Genomic DNA, 26,369 nt, shown 5'->3' on the forward strand with positions numbered 1-26,369 from the left:
ATTGGAAAGGGTGCAGAGGAGATTGACCAGGATGTTGCCTGGTATGGAGGGAAGGTCTTATGAGGAAAGGCTGAGGGTTTTGAGGCTGTTTTCGTTAGAGAGAAGAAGGTTAAGAGGTGACTTGATAGAGACATACAAGATGATCAGAGGATTAGATAGGGTGGACAGTGGGAGCCTTTTTCCTCGGATGGTGATGGCTAGCACGAGGGGACATAGCTTTAAATTGAGGGGTGATAGATATAGGACAGATGTCAGAGGTAGGTTCTTTACTCAGAGAATAGTAAGGGCGTGGAATGCCCTGCCTGCAAAAATAGTAGACTCGCCGACTTTAAGGGCATTTAAATGGTCATTGGATAAACATATGGGTGATAATGGAATAGTTTAGGTTAGATGGGCTTCAGATTAGTTTCACAGGTCGGCGCAACATCGAGGGCCGAAGGGCCTGCACTGCGCTGTAATGTTCTATGTTCTATGTTCTAAATTTACTTTTCCTCTAACAGATGATATATGAACCATTAGTAGGGATTTGCAGTCATGTTTTTGATATCAGGATCCAAGAAAATTGTGCCACCTTGGCAATAGCACACTTTCTCACAAAAATCAACTACACTTCTACCTCCTACCTGATGCCAATCTGTGGGATGAGACTTTTTCTGCACGCTGTGAGCCAAAGTTTGAGATTTGGCAATGAACTTGCAAGACTGGGAAATTCTGGCTGCAAGATACGACAGAATTTGTTCAAACGCACACCTCTCCATAGACGGACTATGCATGAAATTAATACTACCGAGAACAGTTTACTTATCAGAACTAAAGGACCAATAATAATCCGCAATCGGCCCTCATTTCTGCTCAACTAACGAAGGGGAATCCTTAGAATTCTTGCCATAATGCTTTTTCAATGTGCTAGTGGCAATGCCCACCACTACACTTGCCAACCTCAGCTGGAAGATGCTGAAAAGAGACGTCTGAATATGAACACTGGTCTTGACAACACTCTTCCCCTTGTGCATTATTTTGATTCTGAACACGCCAGTTGTAGAATGCAGCGAATGCACAAAGGAGGGAAGCTTCAAGCTTGGCACCACCAGGATCTGTAATCAGCAGCAAAATTTCTTCGATTCTGGTCACAAAACGGAATCTGAATTGCGAAACGTCAGTGCGAGAATGAAGTTTTAGACAGTGTATTGTATGAATGCTCGCTATTTAAATCATCATGAAAAGTCAATCCAATTTATGCGCGGGATACATCTGTGCGTCTTTCCACTGTCCCGCAGTTCACACATCCACACACACACACACAAAAGTACGTGCTATTACTGAACTGGCAGATAGGAGGCATGAATACGCAGCAGATCGCGCCACAGTCAGAGACTTCACCGTGTGTCTGTGTCTGCCCCAGTGAGGACATGCTGATTCCAGCACTATCTTCTCCAATGAACGATTTCAACTAATTCTATAAAAGACAGTTGACAAGAACTCATTATGGGAGGGGTTTTGATATAGTCGGAGAATAAAGGTCAATTAGTAAATATTCATTCAAAAAGAATGTCAGCTAAAGAGCCATTGTAGTTGCCTTTAACTATATACCCAGACGCAAAAAAGGAAGGTTAATTCTCTGATCAAGATATTCAGACTCTATTTCCGACTGCGCCTATAAAAGGAATCACGAGGCACGTATCGATTAGGCGGGTACATTAATATCCTGATAGACCATAATCTACTTTTTATTGATTAAACCATTCTTTTATAAACTGTCCGAGCTCTTTGCATCTCATATGGGAGACTGAAATAAAATGAGGTTTTCTGCGTCCACGTAGCCTTCATCTCTTTCCCCTCACCACACTACCCACCCCAAAAAAAGCCCTCACCTTCCCAAACTGTTACTGGACGCCGGATCAAATACCCACAAAAATCCGTCTCTATCCGCAGCAGAAATAACGCGAATGGCATGTCACGAAGAGAGAAATCAGTGCACATCACATAGAAAGCATCATTATTTGATTTTATTTTTGAATTTTCATTTATCATGTGAATCGTGGCGTGCAAAAACGCTACCCGGGCGCTCTCTCAGTAAGCAGCTGCTGTGATCCAATAGACCCTCAAAGCTACCTGACTCTCGGGCACAGCCGGCATCATTGCGGACAAGCAAGAGTCTTCTCTGCTGTCGCCCGGTGGGCTTTGAGCATTTTACACTGCAACCCCAGCGCCCAGCTCAATTCTGGGTGCTCTGCCTCTGCAGTTGACGGTGGAGCTGTTTTAGCGAGATTTGTTACAAAGCAAACAGAAACAGTCATTCTCCCGGAGCGCAAATCTGGTGCCAAGTGGAGTGCCGACTGCTTTCGGAATATTCTACCTTCGGACTCTCTCGGAGCAGGATATTTCATTGCGGGGAATGTCGGTGTCAACATTAAACCCTCTGCTCCCTCAATCATAACATTCCAGCTCATTAAACAGTCGACGCGCCGCACAAAACTGTGAAGATGAATGTCACCCACCCCCTCCATCACAGTCACAATGACACAAATCTTACAACTGTAAGCAGCACTCAGAGATTTACCAGTGCTCGTGCCCGCTGTTAACACCGACCGAAGCCCCCTTTAAAGAAGCTCCATACCTCGTTTATTGGTAGTACGTGTCGCTCGGCCGGAGAACCCCCCCCCCTCCCCGCCCCCCCGATTAAGTCAGAGGTACTCCGCAAAATTTCAGTCGGGGTGCATCGGAGCAATGAAAGGGGGAAAAGAATCCCTAGGATGTGTTTGGATAAATGTCTGGCGTTATGCAAAAAAAATGTTGCAATTAAAGTGATGGAGCGCTTTCGGACTGTGCACGGCGATATTTTGACACCGTGTGCGTGTTAAATCGCGATCTGGGGAGGGATTCTTCATGGGATATGTGTCACACATGCAAACGAAAATCCCGCGCCACATCCTCAGTAAAAAGTGTGGAACGCGCGACTGCTAACAATTTGCTTCGATCGTGTATTGATTAGTCCTGTGCTCTTGCAGGATTTTGAGTGAACCCCACAGCAAGAGCTGCAGAAATATCGCCCACCTCCCTCTCATGGTCAGTGCAGGAAGAAGCGCAGTTAGGCAGAGAGGCAGAGGTTAGAATCGGAGCAGCAATCACTATCCCTGCGCTGGGATATGATCTGACTGGCATGGGCACCTGTATGAGCGCAGCCCACTGCAACTCTGGGCAAACCGACAGTCTGGCACCTCCTTTACCCGGCGGTGGTTGTTGGTAGGGGAGCAGGGTGGGGGGGGGTGTGTGGGACGGAGGTTGTGGAGGGCGGGGGAAACCCCGCCCACTCCACCACCCATTGGGCGGCAGGCACCTGACGCACCGCCCAGCCCCAGCCAATCGTAGCCAGTCTCTGAGCGTCTCGGGCTGCCATTGGCTGGTGCCCAGAGGGCGCTATGCAAAAGCAGAGAGCGCTGAGGCCGGAGAGCTGCAATCTGTCAGGAGAGAGAGGGAGAGCAGGAATTGAACCACTGCAAACCGGGGCCGGGGGGGTGGGGTGGACACAGAGGTAGCCACAGAACAGAAACAGGGCTGAGAGAGAGGGAGAGAAACAGGGGAGAAAGGTTAACAGACAGAAAAAAAGAGGGTGAAAATAAAAGCTCAGTAAGATCCAGATTAGCGAGGCGAACTCCACAAAGTGTTTGATGAGAAACTCTGGACTCGATCGCCGTGTTTACGCCGAAGAGATGACTGGCCGCTATGTCAGAGAATTTGATGAGAAGCCAAACCCCCCGCGGGAATCTCTTCATCCAGGCCACTGCTGAATAGAGTGAGATCGAGAGGAGCAGCTCAGTCACTAAGGGGAAGAGAAGGCAGAAGTTTGGCTCTCCCGGTGCGATGTGGCAGCTTGGCTTTTTGCGGACGGCGAGAAGAAAATGAAGGAGAAAAGTCAAAGCTGGACAGTGCGCTAGGTCAATCATTAAGAGGGTTTTTATTTTCTCATTGAATCGCTGAGAGAAGAACCAAGAATTCAAGAAGTTGAAGAAGCAGCGGGACGGACTGTGGAAATGTTAGTGTGGTGTCTCCTGGTTTGTATCTGGTGGGACTCAGCCGTCTCTCAGATCCGCTACTCGGTGCCCGAGGAGCAGGAGCATGGCACCTTCGTGGGCAACATCGCCGAGGACTTGGGGCTGGACGTGACCAAGCTGGCGGCGCGCCGCTTCCAGACGGTAGCCAGCTCCCGGTCCCCTCACCTGGAGGTGAACCTGGAGAACGGGGTCCTGTTCGTTAACGAGAAGATCGACCGGGAGGAACTGTGCAAGCAGAACCCGAGCTGCCTGCTGCACCTCGAGGTCTTCCTGGAGAACCCGCTGGAGCTCTTCCGAGTCGAGATCGAGATCGTGGACATTAACGACAACCCCCCTGCCTTCCCGGAGGCCGACCTGACGGTGGAAATCTCCGAGAGCGCGTCGGCCGGTACCCGCTTACCGCTGGAGAGCGCTTTCGACCCGGACGTGGGCAGCAACTCGCTGCGGACCTACCAAATCACCCCGAACGGCTACTTCGACCTGGATGTGCAGACCCAAGGGGACGGTAACAAGTTCGCCGAGCTGGTGTTGGAGAAGCCGCTGGACCGAGAGCAGCAGGCGCTGCACCGGTACGTGCTGACCGCAGTAGACGGCGGCTTGCCCCAGCGTACCGGCACCGCCCTGCTCACCGTCAGGGTGCTCGACTCCAATGATAACGTGCCGGTGTTTGGCCAGCCGGTGTACACCGTGAGCCTGGAGGAGAACTCACCTCCCGGTACCCTGCTGCTGCAACTCAACGCCACCGACCGGGACGAGGGTAAGAACGGAGAGGTGGTCTACTCGTTCAGTAGCCACGTGTCGGCCCGGGTTAAGGAGCTATTCAGCTTGGAGCCCCGTACCGGTTGGCTGGAGGTGAAGGGAGATGTAGATTACGAGGAGAGCAGTTTGCACCAGCTCTACGTGCAGGCCAAAGACCTGGGCCCGAACGCGGTACCGGCTCACTGCAAGGTGCTGGTGCGGGTCACCGACGTGAACGACAACGCTCCGGAGATCAGCTTCAGCACCGTGTCCGAGGCGGTGAGCGAAGCGGCGGCACCGGGTACCGTGGTAGCTCTGCTGAGCGTCACCGATCGAGACTCGGGAGACAACGGGCAGCTGCACTGTGAGATCCTGGGCCAGGTCCCCTTCCAGCTCAAGTCCTCCTTCAAGAACTACTACACGGTGGTGACGGACGGGCCGCTGGACCGGGAGCAAGGAGACTCGTACACCATCACGGTGCTCGCCCGGGACCACGGCTCGCCTCCGCTGGCCTCCAGCAAGTCCATCAGGGTACAAGTAGGGGATGAGAACGACAACGCGCCGCGGTTCTCCGAGGCTTCCTACGACGTGTATGTGAGTGAGAATAACGTGCCCGGGGCGTACATCTACGCGGTGACCGCCACCGACCCGGACCTGGGCCAGAACGCCTACATCTCCTACTCCATATTGGAGTGTGACATCCAGGGCATGTCGGTCTTTACCTACGTCTCCATCAACTCGGAGAACGGCTACCTCTACGCGTTACGCTCCTTTGACTACGAGCAACTAAAGGAGTTCCGCTTCACCGTGCAAGCCCTGGACTCGGGAAGCCCAGCCCTGGGCTCTAACGCCACCGTTAACATCCTCATCGTCGACCAGAACGACAACGCGCCTTCTATCGTCTCTCCGGTAGCCCGGAACGGTACCTCCCGGGAGCTGGTGCCCCGCTCGGCCGAGCCCGGTTACCTGGTGGTCCGCCTGGTGGCCGTAGACGCGGACGACGGCGAGAACGCCCGCCTCACTTTCTACATCGCCCACGGGAATGAGCTGGGCCTCTTCCGGATGGACTGGAGGAGCGGCGAGCTGAAGACCGCCAGGCCCTTCCCCGCCGGTAACACCGCCCCTTACGAGCTCCTGATCGAGGTGAGAGACCACGGGCAGCCGCCACTCTCCGCCACCGCCACCGTCTTGGTGCTGGCGGTCGACAGCGCGGTGGAGCGGCCCGGGGAGAGGGGTAACCGAGCCGGGAGTCCCAAGGAGAACGCGCTGGACCTGACCCTCATCCTGATCATCGCCTTGGGCTCGGTCTCCTTCGTCTTCCTCCTGGCCATGATCATGTTGGCAGTCCGCTGCCAGAAGGAGAAGAAGCTGAGCCTGTTCAGTTGCTTGGCAGGGGAGGGTTGTGCTTGCTGCCGACAGGCCAGGAACCGTAAGAAGAAGCTCAGCAAGTCAGACATCATGCTGGTGCAGACCAGCAACGCCAACGCCGCCCAGGTCTCGGTGGAGGAAGGTGGCTTCGGACACCACAGCCAGAACTACTGCTACCAGGTCTGCCTGACCCCAGAGTCGGCCAAGACCGACCTCATGTTCCTGAAGCCCTGCAGCCCGTCCAGGAGCACGGACGCTGAGCACAACCCCTGTGGCGCCATCATCACTGGCTACACTGACCAACAGCCCGACATCATTTCCAATGGGAGTATATTATCCAACGAGGTAGGTGGTTACAACCTGACTCATATCTCCAACTTTCTTCAACTGCGCACCTTTCTTTCGATTTCAAACATAACCCCCCCCCCCTCCCGCTTTTGCTTCCTCTCCTTTACAAGTTCACCTCTGATAAACTCACTACCTTCCCGTTGAAAATCCTCCTTTTGCGCCTCCCCGTAGAGCTGCCTTCACCTGAAGTGGTCTGAAGTGGGGCCAAAACCACACCAGTTGATTCCTGTGGTTTGGATCCAACATTCTGCGACTTGTAACCCTGTTTGAAGAGGGTAAAGAAAGTCCTCGGGTCTCCTGGCATGAAGGGAAAACGGTCAGACACTTCGTCCAGTGACCAGAAGGGGTTTGACAGGCACGGACTCCCGTAGTCATTCCTTATTTAGCCGCTTCAGTTTTGACAGTAGCTCACACACCCTGCGCCAAGGTCACATTGTTCAGACTTGCAGCAATGATTGGAGTTTGTGAGACTTCTGCATTACACTGTGTCAACCGAAGAGGGTAATTCTCAGAACCAGGACATCCACTATCAACATTCCCCGCTAAAACCAGTCGTAAAGAGTGTCCCAACACGTGCCCTGCAAAAAAAAACCTACCTTGTACGTTTTAAAATGTCATCCAGCCTTGAGCCCATACCAGATGCAACTCCGAAGTATTCTGTAATTGTACAGTCATTAAGAGGTCCGGGTGTCATATTAGCAACAGTAATTAAATTTCCTCATCATGGTGATAGCTTCGAATAAAACTGCATGCGTCGGCCGGATTCTTGTGTTAATGCCTGCTTAATAAGTAACAATTATTGACTTGGTGGTTCCTGCCTTGCAGACAAAACATCAGCGGACCGAACTCAGCTTTCTAGTGGACAGACCCCGTCGAGTTAACAGGTGGGTAGCTACTTGATCTGGATCATCATGCAGTTTTCACGGTTGCTCCGTTTTGGATTCGGGCACTAACACCAGCGGTTCTGTTCACCTTCCAGTTCGGCTTTCCAGGAGGCGGATATAGTGAGTTCGAAGGATAGTGGCCACGGGGACAGCGAACAGGGGGACAGTGATCACGATGCCACCAACCGAGCTCAGAACTCTGGTGAGTGTGCTTAGGGGCGTCTCGAAAGTGTTCCCTGATGGGGGTGATGGGGGAAGAGACACATGCATTTTGCGCAGTGTAACAGAGAATAGAACAAGCATCCCCCTCCCCCCACCAGGCTCGGAGCAGGGGGCTGCATTATTGAATTCGCTCTTCCCTAACTGTGTTGGCGTTCGCAGTAAACCACCCAACTACTCGTATGTATGAATGAATGGACATGTCAGCACAGCATGCTGATGTGTGAATATTGAATTAAGAATAACGTGTACTTAACTCAGCAGCTCAAATTTCACGCCTGGTGTGTACTTCATGCGTATTACGGTTGAGTCACGGACTTTGGAAGAATTGTGTGATGTTCTGTTGAGCGAAATGGAGGAAGTGTGTTATTTACTGCTCATCGCTTTGCGCCGAATCCTGTTCCTTTGTAATATATATGTACTGAGTACAAGCTGTCTTTGAAGAAACTATTCTTAGACTAATTTCCCCTTTCCCTTTTGGTTTCCTGGGGTTGCTTTTATCAAACCCGACTACTATTGCTCATTATGGAAAACACGTTTGGTGCTAACGGCTCAATGGCCTCTTTATTTTTTTTCCGCCTTTAATGAATGTGCAATCTGAAACGAGTCCTCCAAGACTGGCATTCGTCTCCATCATTCCTGGTTTGTTGGTGAACGTGATGGAATTTGGAAAGAAGCGATAGTGGCAGGGTCAGGGAGTTGAGAAGGAGACAAAGCAGTGAGTGGGCTTTTGCCAGATGTCCCCAGTCAGCTCTCACTGGGGGAGGAGATGGCGGGGAGGATTAACTAATTCCCTGGAGCTTCATAAAATTCTCAAACCCCTGATTTGCACATTGCTCAAATCCGGCGATTGAATCTGAAAGGGTCGTTTTATTCGTGGTTAGCATGAATGATCCTTGCTGCTCTCTTTCAAAATGTCGGGTTATTAAATTCACCCATAACACAGAAGATGGCAGTAATGCAAAACTTATCAAGCTCCGCAGAGCCTTTTTACATTACATTTCCGAAATGGAAAATTATTGGTCCGGATAACGAAAACTCCCAAATACATAGAATGACTTTTTTTGAGCTTGTCTGAAATAGCAGTCAAACCAATAACTGATAAGGAAAAGTACAAAACCGGTTCATTTGTTCAGTGAACCACAAGTCTGAGTTTACCATTGACTGAGCAATCTTGAAACGTTGCCAGTGAAACCGTTGATTATCAAATAATTCTGGAAATCAGATCAACATTGGTTTTAACCGGATTAAGGGACTAGAGAACTGTTTTATCTTAGCATGAGCAGTTTAGGATCGTGCATATAAAGCTGATAATTGTTCTAATTCTGCTTTTTGAAATGGCTTATCTGTGTGAATGTATGAACACATTATATTCTGTGCAATGTTAAACAAGTTGAGCAGATTTACAACACTAGGCAGGCAACCAGTATAAATGGCTCTGGAAATTTTATTGTACGAGTGTACACAGTACTAGATAGCTAGGTTGACTGCAACAGCTTGGTATCCTTTTTTTCTGCCAGCCATTGCCCACTCTGTTTTCCTGAACATTATGATAATCTGTTACTTTGGCACAAAAGCTCCACCTAATTTAATGCAATGTGTGCGAAATAATGCACCCCCTCCTGTTGGTGCGAGTGTGTTTGTCTGGATTAAAATAAATACTTCAACAAAGATCTCTAACAACCCATATCCCTTAATTACTCTAATTCCTAGTACTGTAATCTGAGATCACCTCACAGAAACACAGAAGATGACAACAGCTACCTAAATCACTTAGGTGTGTTTGTTTCTGTTGGAGTTGGTGCCAGCCCTTAACTGAAGGACAACAACTGTTAGAATTGAATTATAGCGTGGAAAATGCCTAACAGAAAGAATGCCTAAACAAAGATGCTGGAATTAGGATGGATTAGAATTATACCAAAGCTTTAAGATGAAAGATGCAACAGAGGAGAATGGTGATGTGGCTTGTGTCCTTATGGAAGCATAGTGGGTAAAGAGGTGAGAATGGTTTAAAGAGAGAATTAAAGGGAATTGGGACCTTCCTAGCTGAACGCTCTGGCACCAATGCTGGACAGAGGAAGGGATGGAAGGGACAGATTAATGAAAAAAGGTGCCATGTAGGTCCTAGTTGCATAAAGGCAAAGACACCATAGTCTTGCTTGCTCATTAGAGAGAGATAACTGGTGGTAATTTAACCTGAGGGTCACCATGCCTCAGGCAAAGGGAGGGGGTGGGAAGGAGAGACCTTCATTGTAACCTCAGCCATTGTGGGAATTGAACCCACATTGTTTGCATTACAGCACATTGCAAACCAGTATCAAGCCAACTGACTATTGCAAGTCTATCTTCACAAAGCAGGGATAAATACCAAACCAGAAAATAGTTTGGGGGAATATTGGAAACCAATCAAGTCTGCAAAGTAAAATATAATGGGAGAGTAAGTCAAATGAATTTGGATGTTCTTCCCTTAGCTCTCAATAAATATGGATCTCCATTTAAATCTGCACTACTTAGATGTCCTACAATAAAACCTCATGAATAACTCATGTAAGAAAGAAACATGCACAAAGTTGTATCCTCTGGTGCTGGGCTGTCTTATATTGCATGGAACAATTGCCATATAAGGAAACAGTACTAATAACACGTGACAAAATGGAAAATCCTGAATTTCCAAAATATTAACCCACTCTTTATGGAAAGAAAGAGCACCTAGATGATCTAAAGCAAAGCCTTGGCCAGTCAGTTGTCTAATGTGTCTTCACATCTTCGGGTTGATAGACTATATCCTTGTTAAGAAAGGAGGTACTTGAGTTACTCAAGCTGCTCAGTTTCAAGAATTCAGGAAATTCACACTTGGTTCTTTTACACTGTTGATCCATAGACTTCAACAATATTGGTGGGGAGAGTGGTAAAATATTGGAGAAAGCGCCTACCTCTTTTGTATGAATGGAAAGTTACATTTTGGAAATCCTGAATGCATATCTTCTACCAACCCAAGAGGTCAGATTGTGCTTGATCTTATAGGAAAATTAGCATCAAAGTTCAATGGCTATTAGGGAAGGCAAATTGAATGCTGGCCTTTATTTCAAATGAGTGTAAAAGTAGGGAAGTGTTACTTAAACTATAAAAGGGAATATTCAGACCACAGCTGGAATACTGTGAACAGTCTGGGGATCCTTATCTAAGGAAAGATTTACCAGCATTGGAGGAAGTTCAGTGAAAGTTCACTAGGCTGATATCACATGTATCCAGGAGTTTTTCCAGAAACATCACATGCAGTATGAGACATCCCAGTACAGAGGATATGACCTTGTACATGATATGAAGAGACTGTTGTGTGAGGAGAAGCTGAGTGGTTGGGCCTGTATCATTGGAATATCAAAGAATGAGAGGCAACTTTATTAAAATATACAAGATTCTGCAGGAATGTAGCAGAGTAGATGCAGAGAATTTGTTTCCCTTTGTGGGATAGTCTAGCATCAGAGAGGAATAACTCAGAATAAATGGGGTTTATATTTAAAACAGAGATGAAGAGAAATTTATTTTCTGAGAGCGTAGTGTATCTGTGGAATTCTTTACCCCAGAGGACTATTGAAGTTGCGTCATCAAGTATGTTCAAGGCTGAGACAGACAACTTTCTAATCAGTAAAGGAATCAATGATCATAAGGAAAAACTGGAAAGTGGAGTTGAAGATGATCAGATCAGCCACGATCTCATTAATGGAGCAGACTTGATGGGCTCAATGGTCTACTTCTGCTTCTACATCTTATGGACTGAAAGGGTTATTGGCTGGAAGTAGAATTAAGCTCAAAGGTAACTTTGTAAAATATACGAGATCCAATTCATATCCCATTTGAAACCTGAGAAAATCTTTTGCTAGCATTTTGTTGGTCATATGCATGAAGATGCTGGTGTTGGACATGGCCCATACTTTACCTGTCTTGAAATGCAGGAATATGCCGTGTTAAAGGCAGCATGGTTTCAATGTAGTTGGAATATAATACCAGTATACTATAGTAGACATCAAATAGCTCATGATTATGTTTTCTGTGTATCTCATGCATTGATAAGCCATTGAATGCTTTACAACCGGGAACTAGAATGGGATCGTGCAAACAAGCCACGGAACCGACACCCGAACGTGCTCCCCATTCAAAGCTGTACATAGGCATCCCCACAAGTTATATCAACTTCTGTCTTGGTTGAACAGGGCAGTACTCAAAGACCTTCGCCCCGCTGCGATTGGATTTCAGAACAAAAGAAGTGTTTGTTGATTTTAGCAAACAGTGGGCGTTTGTCAGCCATACAAACGGTAGAGAAAAGGAGCGGGATCGGGGAAAACGAAGCTACACCGCGGCGAGCCTGTAGCAGTAGGCTTCTGCAGCGTAAATATTAGGCAACTTGGAAGAATTTTAGGACATGTCCTCCTGCTAGGGTGGTTGCACTGTAGGTATCAGGCCACCGTTGAAATGCGGTATACTGTTTGACTAACTCAGCTACGAAGTCAGAATCAAACGGCATGTGATCCCCCAATCGCAGCCGCGAAGACCCTACACGTGCTGGTTGTGGTTGGCATTTTTTAAAAACGACACGGTGCTGGCGATCCTGTTCCCAGCTCACGTCCGCAGTATGCAACAACTCAGTGATCAGTAATTTGCTTTCAGATTTCTGCATAATAATTACTGATGTGGGACTAGGACGGGAACCTCGTATTTGCATTGCAGTAGCTTCTTTAATTTAACCTGTATAGACATAAAAGCAATTTTGAAGAGAGATGAGTGCATGATAAACGTGGATCGCCTCCCTCTCCTCGCTGCCGTGCTGAACTGTCTACTCCCATTTGTAGCTCTTCAAGTTCTCTGACTGACGCGGCGCCCCTCGGATGAATAGAGTCGTGACGTTGCGAGCTACTTGAGGATTAGAGTTGCATTGCTAACGTCAGCTTTCATATTGAATAGTGCACTGTGCGGCCGCGGAAGCAGCTCCTCCCTCAGTGTGCAGCTCCAGTGGTGCCAGGCCATGTTGACTAAATAAACTGTTTGTTTCCTGCACGGGTTACAGTGGTACAATGTCTCAAATTCGATTTGAGTGCTTTGCTGTCGATATGTTTTGTTTGTGTATCTCATGGTGGCACCTGTTTCCTTGTTCCCTGTCTAACTGTTCAACCACTTGTCGGACCAGCCCGCAAGTCAGATTGAAGGGGAAAGGTGACATGTAAAAGCTGAAAGAGAGTTGCTGCTTCGTTAATTATACCTGACGCGACCTCATTCCACGGTTTTATTGTCTTTTTTTTGTAACATGGGTTACAGCTCAATTTTCCTGGCAAAAGTTTGGTTACCAATAAAGCTCATGTCAATCGAGCCTCTCCTTGTCAGTGCAAAACCCACTGGACTGCCAACTGTGTCTAAGAAAGCATTTTCGTGCTTACATAGACAAGCGTTGCCAATAGAACATGCAGTAACAAGCACATGTCAATAGCATCTGCTATTGTCAAACCGAAGCGTGGAGTGTTTCTCCATACAAATTAAATCAATTAACCACACCGTCCCTCAGATTGAGAAATACTTAAAATGGCTGTGTTCTGATTGCATTTGTAATAGCCGGAATTGGTAATAATAGTGATCAGCTTTTGTCCTGCCACTCAAGTTTGATATTTTGATCAGTTGACTGAAGGAAAGGACTTTGAGTGGATGGAATGCCTAAAGTGAAAAGTAAATCATACAGTGATGTCAAGTATTTGCCTCAAGAGCCCAAAGAAGGAGTAAACTCTAATCACTTGTGATTTATTTTTCCATAAACCACCTAATCCCGTTGTGTGCCCCATGTGCACTACATGTTGACTGATTTTATGAGGTTATTTAAGGTTTTTTTCAGAACCATATGATGACTTTCTTTATTCTGTGGGGATCACTTAATGCATTCGGGCAAGATAAGAGTTATTTTGATGTAATTGCAGGAGTTGAAAGCCAGACCAGCAAACAGCTGTGAGCAAAATGTTTTCTAATAGTTTTCAAGCAGTGGATCGTGTGTAAGATATTCAATAGGAAATCAGTGCATGGAGGTTGGTACATAAAATTCTACTCTCAGCATTATTTGCCACATTATAAACTTCTAGTTTCATAATTTGTTTGATCCGTATTATTATCAGTAGTCATTATGAATGTCTGATATGAAGATAATTGGAAAGTGTTGGTTAACTTATATGGTATTTTGTACATTGAAATGTTTTCTTAATTTCAATATATGAAACCACTGTGATTTCAATTGATTTTAAAAGATCCATGTTTTGTTGCTGGAGTGTAGATTTATATGCCTATTTATTTCTCATTAATGCACTCTAGCTACTTGTTTGCTTGAATACGCATCCCTTAAATAAAAACAGGCCTCTAATAGTTTTAATAGCCAGGGGAGTTCAGTAATAATTAAATCAGGTTTTGTAGAATTATTCCCGTGCCAACACTGCAACTGCCATTTAACCTCTTATGTCCTCTTTGTTTTGTTTCTGTTTTTACTCTCTTTGATCATTGTTTCCTTGTTCTACTGCCTTAATTTTTCTTTTTTTTGAAGTGGAGGCACTTGGTTACATATGGTAGGCGTTAGTGAACAAATATGCTTTGAATACAAGCAAGCTGTTCTAGTGGCACTGTACAGTGAGCCCTGTCTGCTTGCTGAGACAAATTGTACCACAATCTCATTCATTATTTCTAAATTGATAATATCATACCAGTCCATTCCATGTAGCTAAATAAATGTTCTAATCGCCCAATCCATCTTGTTGAGCTAATGATGCCAGACTGGATCTCACTTTGAATTTGATTGGTATACTGATTGCATTACAAAAAAAGCTTTTCTTATTAAAGATATGAATGCACAATACAGGATAAGAAAATGGGAGTACTTTTGACAATCATAATTTTGATTGCTTTTTAAGTTGAATTTTGTCAAACTGTAATTTATAAATCATGTTGATTTGCAGGTGAATAAATTATATGTATGCGTATGAGGTAGTAGAAGATATCAGTCTTAGTTATAGAACGAATGATGCAATGGATAAATCAGTTGTAATAGCAATAGTGACGATATACATTTTCCTTCAAGCCCTGGATTTATTTGAGTTTTGATTGTGCATTGCTCAAATGTTACTGTTCCACTAATCATGAATCCACAATATGCTGTTATTTTAAGCTTTATTCTTGGATCAGGTGGGATTGTCCGTACCTTACACTGCCAGAAAGCAAAAAGAAATATTATTTATAGGATAAGACCTGCTACTTTCTTATTGACTTACTAGGTATCAGACATGGAATTCATAAGGATTCATACATTTAGCAATAGATTGCCACATGTAAAGTATTCTACATTTTTTTTACCATAAAAAAAATCATTTACGTACTGCCCACTTCTATTGAGCTAAAAACACAGAAGGATGTGCAGAGTGGCTGAATACAGGATTAGAGGGAATGCTTTTCCTCTGCAGATGTGTGTGATTTTTAAGAGGACAACTGCCCCTCAAAGCAAATACAAATTAGCCAACATTATGGCATTGCTAACATGACCTGCAAGTTACTTCTGATTAGGTCATCTTAGGTAACTATTTCTCCAAAAGCAGAATTATTCTCAAAAAGCTTTCTCGAGTTGAATCATTATCAATGAATCAATGATTTTTTAAATGCTTAGAGGTACCATCTTAATTGGATTGTTGTGGGTTTGGCATCACTGGTCATTGATTAACACAAAAAAATCTGTTTAATGTACTCTAGATGATGAATATTGTGTAAAACACTTACCACCCCCATGATTATATTTTATGAAATATGGTTCCTCACCAAGCTATATTGTTACACTTTCAACCCCTTCCTTGAAGCATATACAACAGCTATTTACCAAACCAGTTTCCCTTCTGTCACACAGATATTTTACCCATACCTCTCTCCTTGATAAACAACTTATAAGTCACATCAAAAGTGTTAAATTTATCTTTGAGAGGGCACAGACCAACAACAAAGGCTCTTAGATTTGTGCAGAAATGCCTGCTGTCATCTCTTGTCTTTTTGCCTTGTACTCGTCAGCCATATGGTGGTGAGGCTCAGTTTTCATGTCTTAATTTCAATGTCAATGCTTTTTCTCAGTATCATCACAGTTTTTTTGGTGACATGACTGTGATATCTGAAACAAGCTTGTAAGAGGAGTAAGCATTGTACCAGTTTCTGTCAGCACAGACTTTTTTTTATTATGCTTGATAAATCTCCTCAGTGGAAGTCCCAGAGGAGAGAAGAGGCAGGTTGTAAATAGAGAGCTAGGTTTAATTACATGGCTCTAGGCACTTCAGTAGCATGAGCACTGGTAGGTTGGCGACAGGGCTATTTGAGCTGGTATGAAATTATATTACATACATCTGTTCATTTCCTATGCTTGTACTAACTCGCAATTTGACAGATAAAGTGGATCAATTTTATGAACACCCGAGATGTGAGCACTTTTGTTTTAAGGCAGACCATTTTTAGGTAATTAAATCTTCTTAGGAAATTTCATTTCAGAAAATGGAGACTCCCTGTCAATTTAATTTTTTTTGTGGGGCGGTGGGGTTTGAATACCTCTGAATATCGAGGGCTGGTAAGCAATGGGAAGATTGCTTTTGAGGAGATACTTACTGCCTTCACATTTTTAAACCTCAAACATCTTCATTGTTATACTCATTTCATCTTCTGCTAGTGGTTAAAGTGCTTCAGGGCATTTAGCAAGCTGCATTTCTTTCAGACTTTAACTTTTGCCACTAATGTAAAAGGTAGAGCAGTATATTCAAAATGGCAGAAAATATATGCAAGTGGATTTTTATTTTGCTGCTGTACTTGTGTTTTATTGTTTTGTAAATGGATAGTTCACATTTAATAACATGAACCGAGCAAGAATGGTATCTCAATGCAGGAAAAAATTCTTAATTGGTCCCTCGATTCTACACTCTCTTTGTAAATTATTTTCCTACAGTTGAATAGCATCAGCATATCACTACATATTTACATTAGAACTGCTCCTCGTTCCAAAAGAAACTGTAATTCCTCTTGTAAGTTTGAACCAACAATGCCATCAGCAGGGGCCTTTTAAATCTAAATATAAAAACAATTAGAAATGTGAAAAAGTTATTGGAACAAATAATAAAGCTCATTTATAATCTTTTCAACTGTTGTTTTGAAAGTGCTTTGACAGTGAACTTGAGGACTGACATTTTCTTTTGTATGTCAGTGTTCCATTGTCATGCACATTAGAGTTTGACCTTAATGGACATTGATTAGTGAATTCCACTGTGATTTTGACTTGTAAAGTGCTCCCAGTAATAAGGTGCCCCCGGTTATTTAAAATGTTCTTTCCATTTTTTTCCTGTCTTCTCCCCTTGCAGGCCGTTCACCGAGGTGCATCCTCCTCCAGCTGGGGGAGAGCAGGACGGTCCAGGATTCAGACTTCTCTACGACTGCCGTCAATGCAGCTCTGTGAGCGGCTGGCAGGAGGTGCGATTTGAGCAGGGTGCGTTGGACAATGACACTTCTCTCTCTTTCCCCTCCCTCCATACTCCCTCCCTGGGAATGGAACTTCTTGCTTTCACATAGCACTTCTTCTAGGGGTCTTGTCGAGAACTGATGAAGTTCAACCAACTGAAACATCTGATTTTGTGTGGTAGGGAGCCCTGGGACTCAGAATGTATGTATTTCTGGCTGGGAATGAAGGATCAAACTTCTTGAGCTGCTCATTTGTCCTTGATCTTTTTAAAGGGCAACTCACCCTAATTAAAATGAAAGATTGCTTACCTTTTAGAATGAAGCCCTCCTAAGACCAACATTTATACAGGAAGAAACTTTCAAAAGGATTAACTAACCTCAGATTGCAAAATAACTTCTGATGTGGCAATCCTATTGTCAGCACCTAAAATGAAGCTTTAAAAGAACATTGTCACCTTATAATTTGCTTTGTAACATAATAACATCAAACAATATTCTCAGTCAGGTGGTGAATTAACTTGCCAAACAATTGCATTTTTTTTTATCTTTATGGTGATTACCTGTTAAATATCACTGTCCATTGATTGACCTATGCTATTGTGTTGTATAGACCACAGTTGTCGTCTGATACCTAATCATATTGGAGAGTGCTTGTGTCAGTTTCAGTTGTAAGTACTGGGAAACTATCAAAGCATGGGGGATCACTGCAGTTGAGCTTGATCATATCCTCACCTAAGGTCCAAACAAACCTCACAATAATATTAGAGTAGTAAGAAAATAGAGGCAAACTGGCAATTTATTTTAGCGCAGCTTCCTGAGGCCAACTGCGACACTTCGAAATTGTGGCTCAGTTTTGCATCAGGCAGCAAATTTCGCAACTTTGCAAAAAGGGAATCTTTATTTTTGTCGACAAACAGGAGGCTGGAAGAACACAGCAAGCCAGGCAGCATCTGGAGGAAAGTAGAAATTCGGGTATTACCCTTCTTCAGAACAGTTGCTGCCTGGCTTGCTGTGTTCTTCCAGCCTCCTGTTTTCTACCTTGGATTCCAACATCTGCAGTGTTTTTGTCTCTAACCTTTATTTTTGTAATTTTGTCTTCATCCATTAAGCTATGTTTGCACTGTTCCTCTGTTGTGTACTAGCAGTAGCTTAAGTGCTGACACTGTTCAGATTGTACATCTCGTAAGATATGCCATTTTGCTAGAAGTTTCTGAGCAAGTGTTCCAGTGTTTAGCAAGATTTGTTGTTTGAAATCTCCAATGGCAACAAAAACAAATCTTGATTTATTAACATGAAAAAAAATTTGATAAAATAAAATAGAAATTACTATTAGTTCCAATGTGGATAATGAACAGTGTTAACTGCATTGAAAACACATCATAGGAATGAAGTAACTCCTATTTTGGTACCATTCAAAACTTGGGACAATTTCTTTTGAGTATTAAAATAAAATATCAGTGCCATGCAATCTCTGTAACTAGATGCTGTTAACCATATTATTATATAATATTTTCAAAGGGTGTTGCAGACATCCAATAGCAGGTAAAACTATGATCATCAAACAAAGAATATATTGAAATCCATCTTCAGTACACTTCCTAGAATCCATAGCCTTATACTCAAATCTGCAATACTTAAAACAAAATGAAAATGAAAATGAAAGTCAATGAATATATTGCCATTCATATTTAACTAATAAAATCATCATTAACTAAGTGAAAATGTTATATTCTAGTGTTGCTTCTTCATGGAATGTAGGGGTCATATTTTCTATCATGTATATTCAATTGCTTTTTGATGGTGGGTTTATGCAATTTCTGCAATAATTTATCAAATGGTAAAAGCTATCTATTTTTAAGTATAGACAGTTGTAACTTGAGAGCAAAGTCCACTTATTTGGAAGGTTGCTGTATGCACAAATTTCTTCCCTTTACACATCTGTTGGATTGGATTTGTGATAAATGAAAATGCTTGATTAAAGACATCTAAAGTAAAGATTTTGAAAGATTTTGAAAGATGGTGAAAATTCACTTGAATCTATAACATATCAATGATCTTATTCTGTGCACAATTCCTTTCCTATTTAAAATTTTTATGTTTGTCTTTATAATAGAAGCTGACTCTATAATCTTTTTTATGATGTATTACAAAGTAGTTACAGCCCAGAAGATCTGGCAGTGATTATGCTCCACACAAACATCTTCCCACCCTTCTTAATTTAACCCCATGGACAAATTATTTTCTTTCCTCCCTTGGAGCACACAGGAGATTAATCAGCCTGTCAAGACTGAGCTGGACTTCTGAACGAACAATTCACTTATTGTCACACCCCAGCCTTTGTCTCATTATCTGACACATTTTCCTTTTCAAATAATGATCCAGTTCCTTTTTAAAATTCCCATTTGACCCTGCCTCCACTATACTTGGAGGCAGTGCATTTCAGACTCTAGCCATGTGTTGCATAGAAAAGATTTTTCTTGTGTCTGCATTGCTTCTTTTTGCCCAATAACTTGAACTTGTGGCCCCTGGTTGTCGATCTTTCTCCCAATGGGAACAGTTGCTTCCTTTCTACTCTGTCCAGACCCCTCAAGATTTCATATACCTCCATTAAGTCTCTGCTCATCCATCTTTTCTCCAACGAGAGCTATCTCAACCTCTCCAATCTTTCTATGTAACTGGAGTTTCTAATCTCTGCAGCCGTTCCCTTGACCTTTTCTGCACCCTCATTATGCCTTTGTGTTGGTCCTGAGGGGTGGTGGCCAAAAGTGGATGAAATACTCCCAGTTAGTGTTCTTTACAGGTCTGACATAATGTCCTCGCTTTCGTCCTCTATGTCCCTGTTGGGAAAACCTAGAATGTTGCAGACTTTATTAACCACTTCTAAACCTGCACTGTCAATGTTCTATGTATAAATACACCCAGCTCCCACTGTTTGTGTGCTTCTTAAGAATTTACCATTTTGTTTTATTTTGTCTTTGCTACTTGTCCACCCATTCCACCATCCTGTCTGTTTCTTTTTGATGTTTTACACCAGTATTGTCATAATTCACAATACTTCAAAGTTTTGTATCATCTCCACATTTTGAAATTGTGCCCTGGACATCAATATCTCGGTCAATAATATTTATCAAGAAAAGCAGGTGCCTAATACAAATCTGTGGGAAACGCTGTTTTAAACCCTCCTGCAATTTGAATAACAAGCATTCATCACTACACTTCATTTCATGTTACTCAACCAAGTTTTGTATCCATGTTGCAACCACCCCTTTTATTCCTTGAGCTCTAACTTTGCTTACAAGTCTGTTGTGTGGCACTTTATCAAATGCCTTTTGGTAGTCCATCCACAACACATTAATAGAATTAACCTCATCAGTCCTCTCTGATAGCTCAACAAAACCTCAAGCAACTTAGTTAAAAATTATTTGCTCTTAACAAATCCACGCTGTGTTTCCGCAATTGCATTAGCCCAACTGACTATTCAAATTTTCCTGAATGATCCTTTCTGAAAGTTTTCCCACCTCCAATGTTAAAATGATTGATCTGCAGTTGCTGGGTTTATTTGCATACCCAGTTTTGAATAAATGACATTTGCACATCCTTCATGCAATCCCTCTGTGATGCTGTATGTCCTATACACAAGGGAGGATTGTGATGAATAATCTATTCTGGGAGGACAAGGAGGATTATATACACCAGACACATTGGGAGAGGTGGGCTCGATATATCAGGTACACCAGCAATGGAAGGAGACATAGCAGGTGCATCATAGAAGGGGAGAGATATTCCAGTTACACCAGGGAGAAGGCATTGATGTAACAGGCGCACATGGGAGGGGCCATTACAGTGGGGAATGGAAATTTATATATCAGGTACAACAGAAGGGTATGTGATATGCCAGCTACCCTGGAATGGGGTGATATACAAGGTAATTTTGGGTAAAATGTTTCTGTGCTATTTATCTGAGCAATTACTTACTTTCAGATTTGAATCACCCTCTGGGTAAAGTAGTTTCTCTCCAATTCCTTGTTGGATTGACTTGTGAATATGTTACACTTTTGACCCTTTTACAATCAATGTCAAAAACACCTATCAGGCCAGTCTTCACTTTTTTACAGAGAAGATCCTGAACCTGTTCAGTTTTTCTTAACGGGAATAACCTCTTGCTTCTAAAATCATTCTTGTCATTCCATTTCTTACCCAGTGAAGACACTACAGAACAGTGAAAGCATGTGATTAAAATTTGACTAATTTTCACAGTCAGTTTTCATTAATAATAGATTATATATGTATGGGAATATGTAGTAAGAGAATAACTGAATTGGCTATTGAATGATGCCCAATATCACCGACATCTAATCGTGCTGCATTTGGGAAAATACACTTAATATTTCTTTACTGTGTACAAGGGAGTTTAATCAGTATTTTAATTCTAAATTAAAGAGAAATTAATTAGGCTTAGATGTTCATGGTGTGCAGTATATAAAGGGTATGGTAAGTGTTGAGTTAGTACAAAATACCCTATAGACGCTAGGCCTCCAAAGAAGGAAGTAACAGTAGGATTACATGGTTAAAGATTAAGGATAAAGGTAATTGTTGGCATGCATACATTTAAGTAAAGAACATGACATTTGATCTTGACGGCGTGGCATTAAAGCATTCCAAACATTTATTTTCGAATTGCTTTCTATTCTCCTGCTGAAATCTTTTGTTGAAGACTTTTCTTTGGATCTTGGAAGGAAGACATTTCAGTGAAAACGATGAAAGCAGTAATCTCAGTGTAGAGATGTCCACTAGCTACCAATTGTTTGAATATCGTTGGTATGTTTGTAAACTAATCGCCTCTTTTTTTTATTCTTCACACAGTCCTCAGCAAAAGAACATTTCAAACAAACTTAATTAGAAATGTTCAACTAATATTCAGCAATTATGTTCACATCTGTACTGACATGTGGATATACTCTGTAAAGACCCCTTCTGTTTGCCTGATGTTATAAGAGCATTTCTGCTGCACTTTTGAACTGAAATAGTACACTTATGTAATTTGAAGTATTAATTTAAACCGACGACTTTTGTGTAAAGAAAATAGCAATTATGAAATTAAGAATTTGTCAAATCAAAACAAATTTGTTAAATAAAATCTAGGTGTTCCACCATGTCTGAGAAGGTGCTGTTATCAGATTATGAGTCATTGCTAATTGCCATTGTATATCTTCTACCCAAGTAGGCATTGGGAGAATCTTATATTCCGTTACGCCTGGGATATGTCACATGGCCCAGATTAACCTAATGCTGAAAAAGGAAGGGGAAAATACATATTTAAAGTAAGCAAGGAAAATTAATTGTTTTCAATACAATGGGGTAAGAATGTATCTTTTTAAACTATCCATAAATGTATTCCTTCCTTGCAACAAAATTGTTCCATGTACCTCATGGATGTTTCACAAAAGTCCACCCCGAAGTTTGAGGGTAATCTTGCACTTTATTGTCTTTCCTGTTTGTCAAGTCTAAACCTGTTAAATTAATAAAGTTTGGTGTTACTTTTAATGCTTACTGTGCTGTGTTCTGAAAGATATATTTAAAGAAAATGAGTGCTGAAAAATTTGAGGAAAATTGATATCGACATACTCTCTAATAGGAGTACTTCTTGTTCAAGGTCAAAACTCTTGCAGTTGGAACTCTTTTAGTAGTTTATGTGTAAGAGCATAATTTGATGTGGCATTCATTCAGACAGATCCAAATTGACCCAGGTTTAATGGATTGTTCTTCTGCATTAGTTGCTCTCACCGATGGTCAGAGCTGGGATGTTCCAAAGTACTTAATTGTCTAGGATTGTACACGTTGATGGCTGCATACTTACATCCAATATAGTACTAAGCTGTACATTGGTTTACCAGTGGAGCATTAGACCTTAGTGCACAATGTGCTAATCATCATAATTTAACTTATATAGCATTTAATAGCATGGGTCACCTGATTTGAGCTGAAGTGGTCGTGAAAGTGATCCAATTTAGGTCAGTACCCCTGGGTGTTGAAGAGTTGAAAAATCAGCCAAGTATTTCCATTTTTCCAAGACCCAATGACCCCTGTCTGCTACATACATATCTGAACATTGGGAGGGGACTAGATGGATGTATGATTGTTAAATGAAATATGAATTTCTCATGGAGATTGAACACTTGTGTGAGGTAAGGAGGAGCTGCTGGCACCCATTGAGCCATATTTTATCATGAACAAGAATCTCAGCAAATGTGAGAAGGAATTGGTATAGGGGATTATCCAAGTGGGTTAGTTCCAAGAGAAGTACCAGTACTTGGGAGAAAATATTTCAGTGAGAATTAACATCTTCATGTGAAATGCAAACTGATGAAGGGAGACCATACTATGGTGATATGTCCCATTAGATTTTGAAAAATTGTCCAGTTTAATTTGTACTATCTTCTGGTATCTCACACAAGTCATTGTTTTTCATTTGTGAATTGGATATTATTTGTAGGCTATTTGACAATAGGTTAAGCTCAGTCCTGATCACACCTACTGTATTCAAACACACACACATAACATAGACACACACATAAGGGAGATTGTAGTTGTTTGTTCAGCTTTGTAGAGCATGCTGCTGAGATCAGCAGTATACTGCTATACTAGTTCGACTGAACTCATCTGGCAGTTGGAGCAGGCATAGTTTTAGTTTTTAAGCATAGCTTCTTGTTTTTTTTTACCAACTGAGCCACTATAGAACTCAGAAACTGTAAGTAATTTTGATACTTATCTTTTCTTCTTCACACTTCTGTGAGACAGCAGGCGATATTTTCCAGATTTTATGATGCTATATAAATGAAGGTGATTTATGACATCAAAATTTGATGTGAAGTCATATAATCAGTTATTATGTGGTTGAGAATTGTGGCGTTTCAATTTTAAAATGATCGTTGCCCAAATTTCCATTCTAATCTGATAAGTTGTGACTACTTGGATTGGATATTCACTGTGCAACTGAAGTTTGCACGTTCTCCCTGTGTCTGCGTATTTCCTCTGGGTGCTCTGGTTTCCTCCCACAGTCCAAAGATATGCAGGTTAGGTGTATTGGCCATGCTAAATTGTCCATAGTGTTCTGGGATGTGTAGATTGGGTGGGTTATAGGGGATGGGTCTGGGTGGCATGCTGTGACAGTCAGTGTGGACTTGTTGGGCCAAAGGGCCTGTTCCACACTGTAGGGATTCTATGATTCTCACTGATATTAATTGAAAGATTGCTATAGCATAACTTCTGTTTGATTTTTAAAAAATGCCCCATGTTCAATTGGAGAAAAAACATATGCAAAGTGTTAAAGATTTCAGGCAGAAAGCTCAGCATTTTTGAAAAGCACAGAGCTATCATTGCAGTGTTCTTCAAAATTATTGCTGCAAATTTCTTCAGGGTAACCCTTGATTTTCTTATCTTCAAGCAGCCAACCTAAATTGTGACAATGGTCTTCATGCCTATTATCACCTTGTTGTTCACATAAATAAAGTTTCCTGAATGGCAACTGACAAAAATTTCAGTCTACTACAGGAATTAAAAGAAAGGAACTTCAAAACATTCATTTTGCATTCCAGTTATCTTTTACTTTCTTTCCACAATTACCCACTACTACTTCAAATTTGAAGTAATGCACTTCATATTCATAACATTTAAAACAAATTCAACTCTACAAAGCCCTGTCAAGTATCGTAATGACTTAGTATTACCTCATTGTTGTTTGATTACTTGAAATAATTTATCCCTGAAACAAATTTTGACAATCTGAAAACAGTTCATCTTGGGTGGAAGTTTACAGTGCAAGGTAATTATTCAATTCATAATCTCATTATTGTTGGCATTATTGTACAGTCGAACAAACATTGAATTTCATGGAAAATTGGTGTAAATTTAGCAACAAATTCATTGCCCTGAATTATGAAGTAAACTGCTGCTTTATTGAGTATTGTTGAGCAACAGAGACAACATTACAAAGTTTGAGGCTCCAGAAGGCGAAATTTTAATTTTGGCGTTAGATCAAAGCTGGTGATAGGGGAGTGACTGACCATTTCATACTACAATAGAATTGGAAATTGAGCAGGGTGCACAACAGGAACCAAACTGCTGCTGTCATTTTTGGTCTCAGGGAAACAAACATCAGCCTTACAATGCTTGAAAGTCAGTAAAATTCCTCTACTCATTTCACAGACGGTATAAGGATTTAAGACTCAGCTTGCTCAAGAGTACAAGGTCACTTCTGCACTCTTCTGAGAAAAAAAAATTAGCTACGTTATTGAGATCAAATAGAAGATAGTCCGCCTAACATTTAAAGTGGAATTGTTCTTACGACTGACATTAACAATCCTGGCAAGCAGCATATTTAACATTCTGACTGCGCATAGTACAATACAGTAAATCAGTGTCCAAAGTGACTTTAGAATCTGTTGCACACCAGTTCTTGTGGAATGTCTTATAACAGATAAGCTAAAGAGGCTTTTTCACTGGCACATCACGTTAGTTCATTAGTGTAGTATATATCTTAAAATTGTATTAATGTACGATCATTATCTGTAATTAGAACTATCCTATTGTCTGTATTATAAGTGGTACCTGCAGTATAAGTCACTCTGGCTTTAACAGTCGTCATTCTTTATGTAAAATATGAAAAGCAGAGCAAAATCAATGTGACAAGTGAACAGGACACAAATGTGACCTTTCTACTTGTCTGCAACAATAAGAAGGGTAAACATATCCTTTAAAAAGTGTATGTTTAAATTCACAATAGGTAAATCTGTAAGTGCCATTATCTAGAGGGAAGGCTCATTAGAATTTTAATGTGTCCTTGGCACTTCAAGTTTCAGTGTAGTGCTGTATTTGGAAGATCTTTGTTCATTATTTCATGGGATGAAACCTGGAGGATAAATCACTGTGTGGTTGATTACTGTTTGGTGTTTATCTCAGTGTACAGAACATAATTAAAGGCAAATTGTGAAAATTTGTACTGGATGAATTTTGTGGGTGGGAGCGAATCTGTTTGAGACTCCAGTGAAATATTGATACATAACCTCTTAGAACCTTCTCACCTAATTTAGAAGTGGCATCCTGCACTCCTCACTAGAAGGTTAATGTCCCTAATTGTGTTTATTTTGACTTTTTTTTTAGGAGCTGATCTCTTTTCCAATTGCACAGAAGAGTGTAAAGCACTGGGACACTCAGATCGTTGTTGGATGCCCACCTTTGTACCCACAGATGGCCGCCAAGGTCCTGACTA

General features: G+C 42.2%; 1 protein-coding gene across 2 annotated transcripts; it reads left to right on the top strand.

The window, feature by feature from the left end:
- Positions 1 to 3,527: 3,527 nt before the first annotated feature.
- pcdh10a (protocadherin 10a) lies at positions 3,528 to 26,369 on the top strand. Of its 2 annotated transcripts, XR_007263041.1 has the most exons (6): positions 3,528 to 6,503; positions 7,332 to 7,390; positions 7,486 to 7,592; positions 17,005 to 17,129; positions 22,326 to 22,422; positions 26,261 to 26,369. XR_007263041.1 is itself a non-coding variant. In XM_048601943.1 (5 exons), exons 1-4 carry the CDS (start codon positions 4,032 to 4,034, stop codon positions 17,097 to 17,099), a joined length of 2,733 nt encoding a protein of 910 aa, XP_048457900.1. In that variant the 5' UTR covers positions 3,528 to 4,031; the 3' UTR covers positions 17,100 to 17,129; positions 26,261 to 26,367. The 2 variants fall into 2 exon arrangements, 1 of the variants encoding a protein (XP_048457900.1); XM_048601943.1 differs by lacking the exon at positions 22,326 to 22,422 and having other exon boundaries at positions 26,261 to 26,367.

Source organism: Rhincodon typus, chromosome 1, assembly GCF_021869965.1.
Source record: "Rhincodon typus isolate 14 chromosome 1, sRhiTyp1.1, whole genome shotgun sequence".
In the NCBI taxonomy this organism is placed as follows: domain Eukaryota; kingdom Metazoa; phylum Chordata; class Chondrichthyes; order Orectolobiformes; family Rhincodontidae; genus Rhincodon; species Rhincodon typus.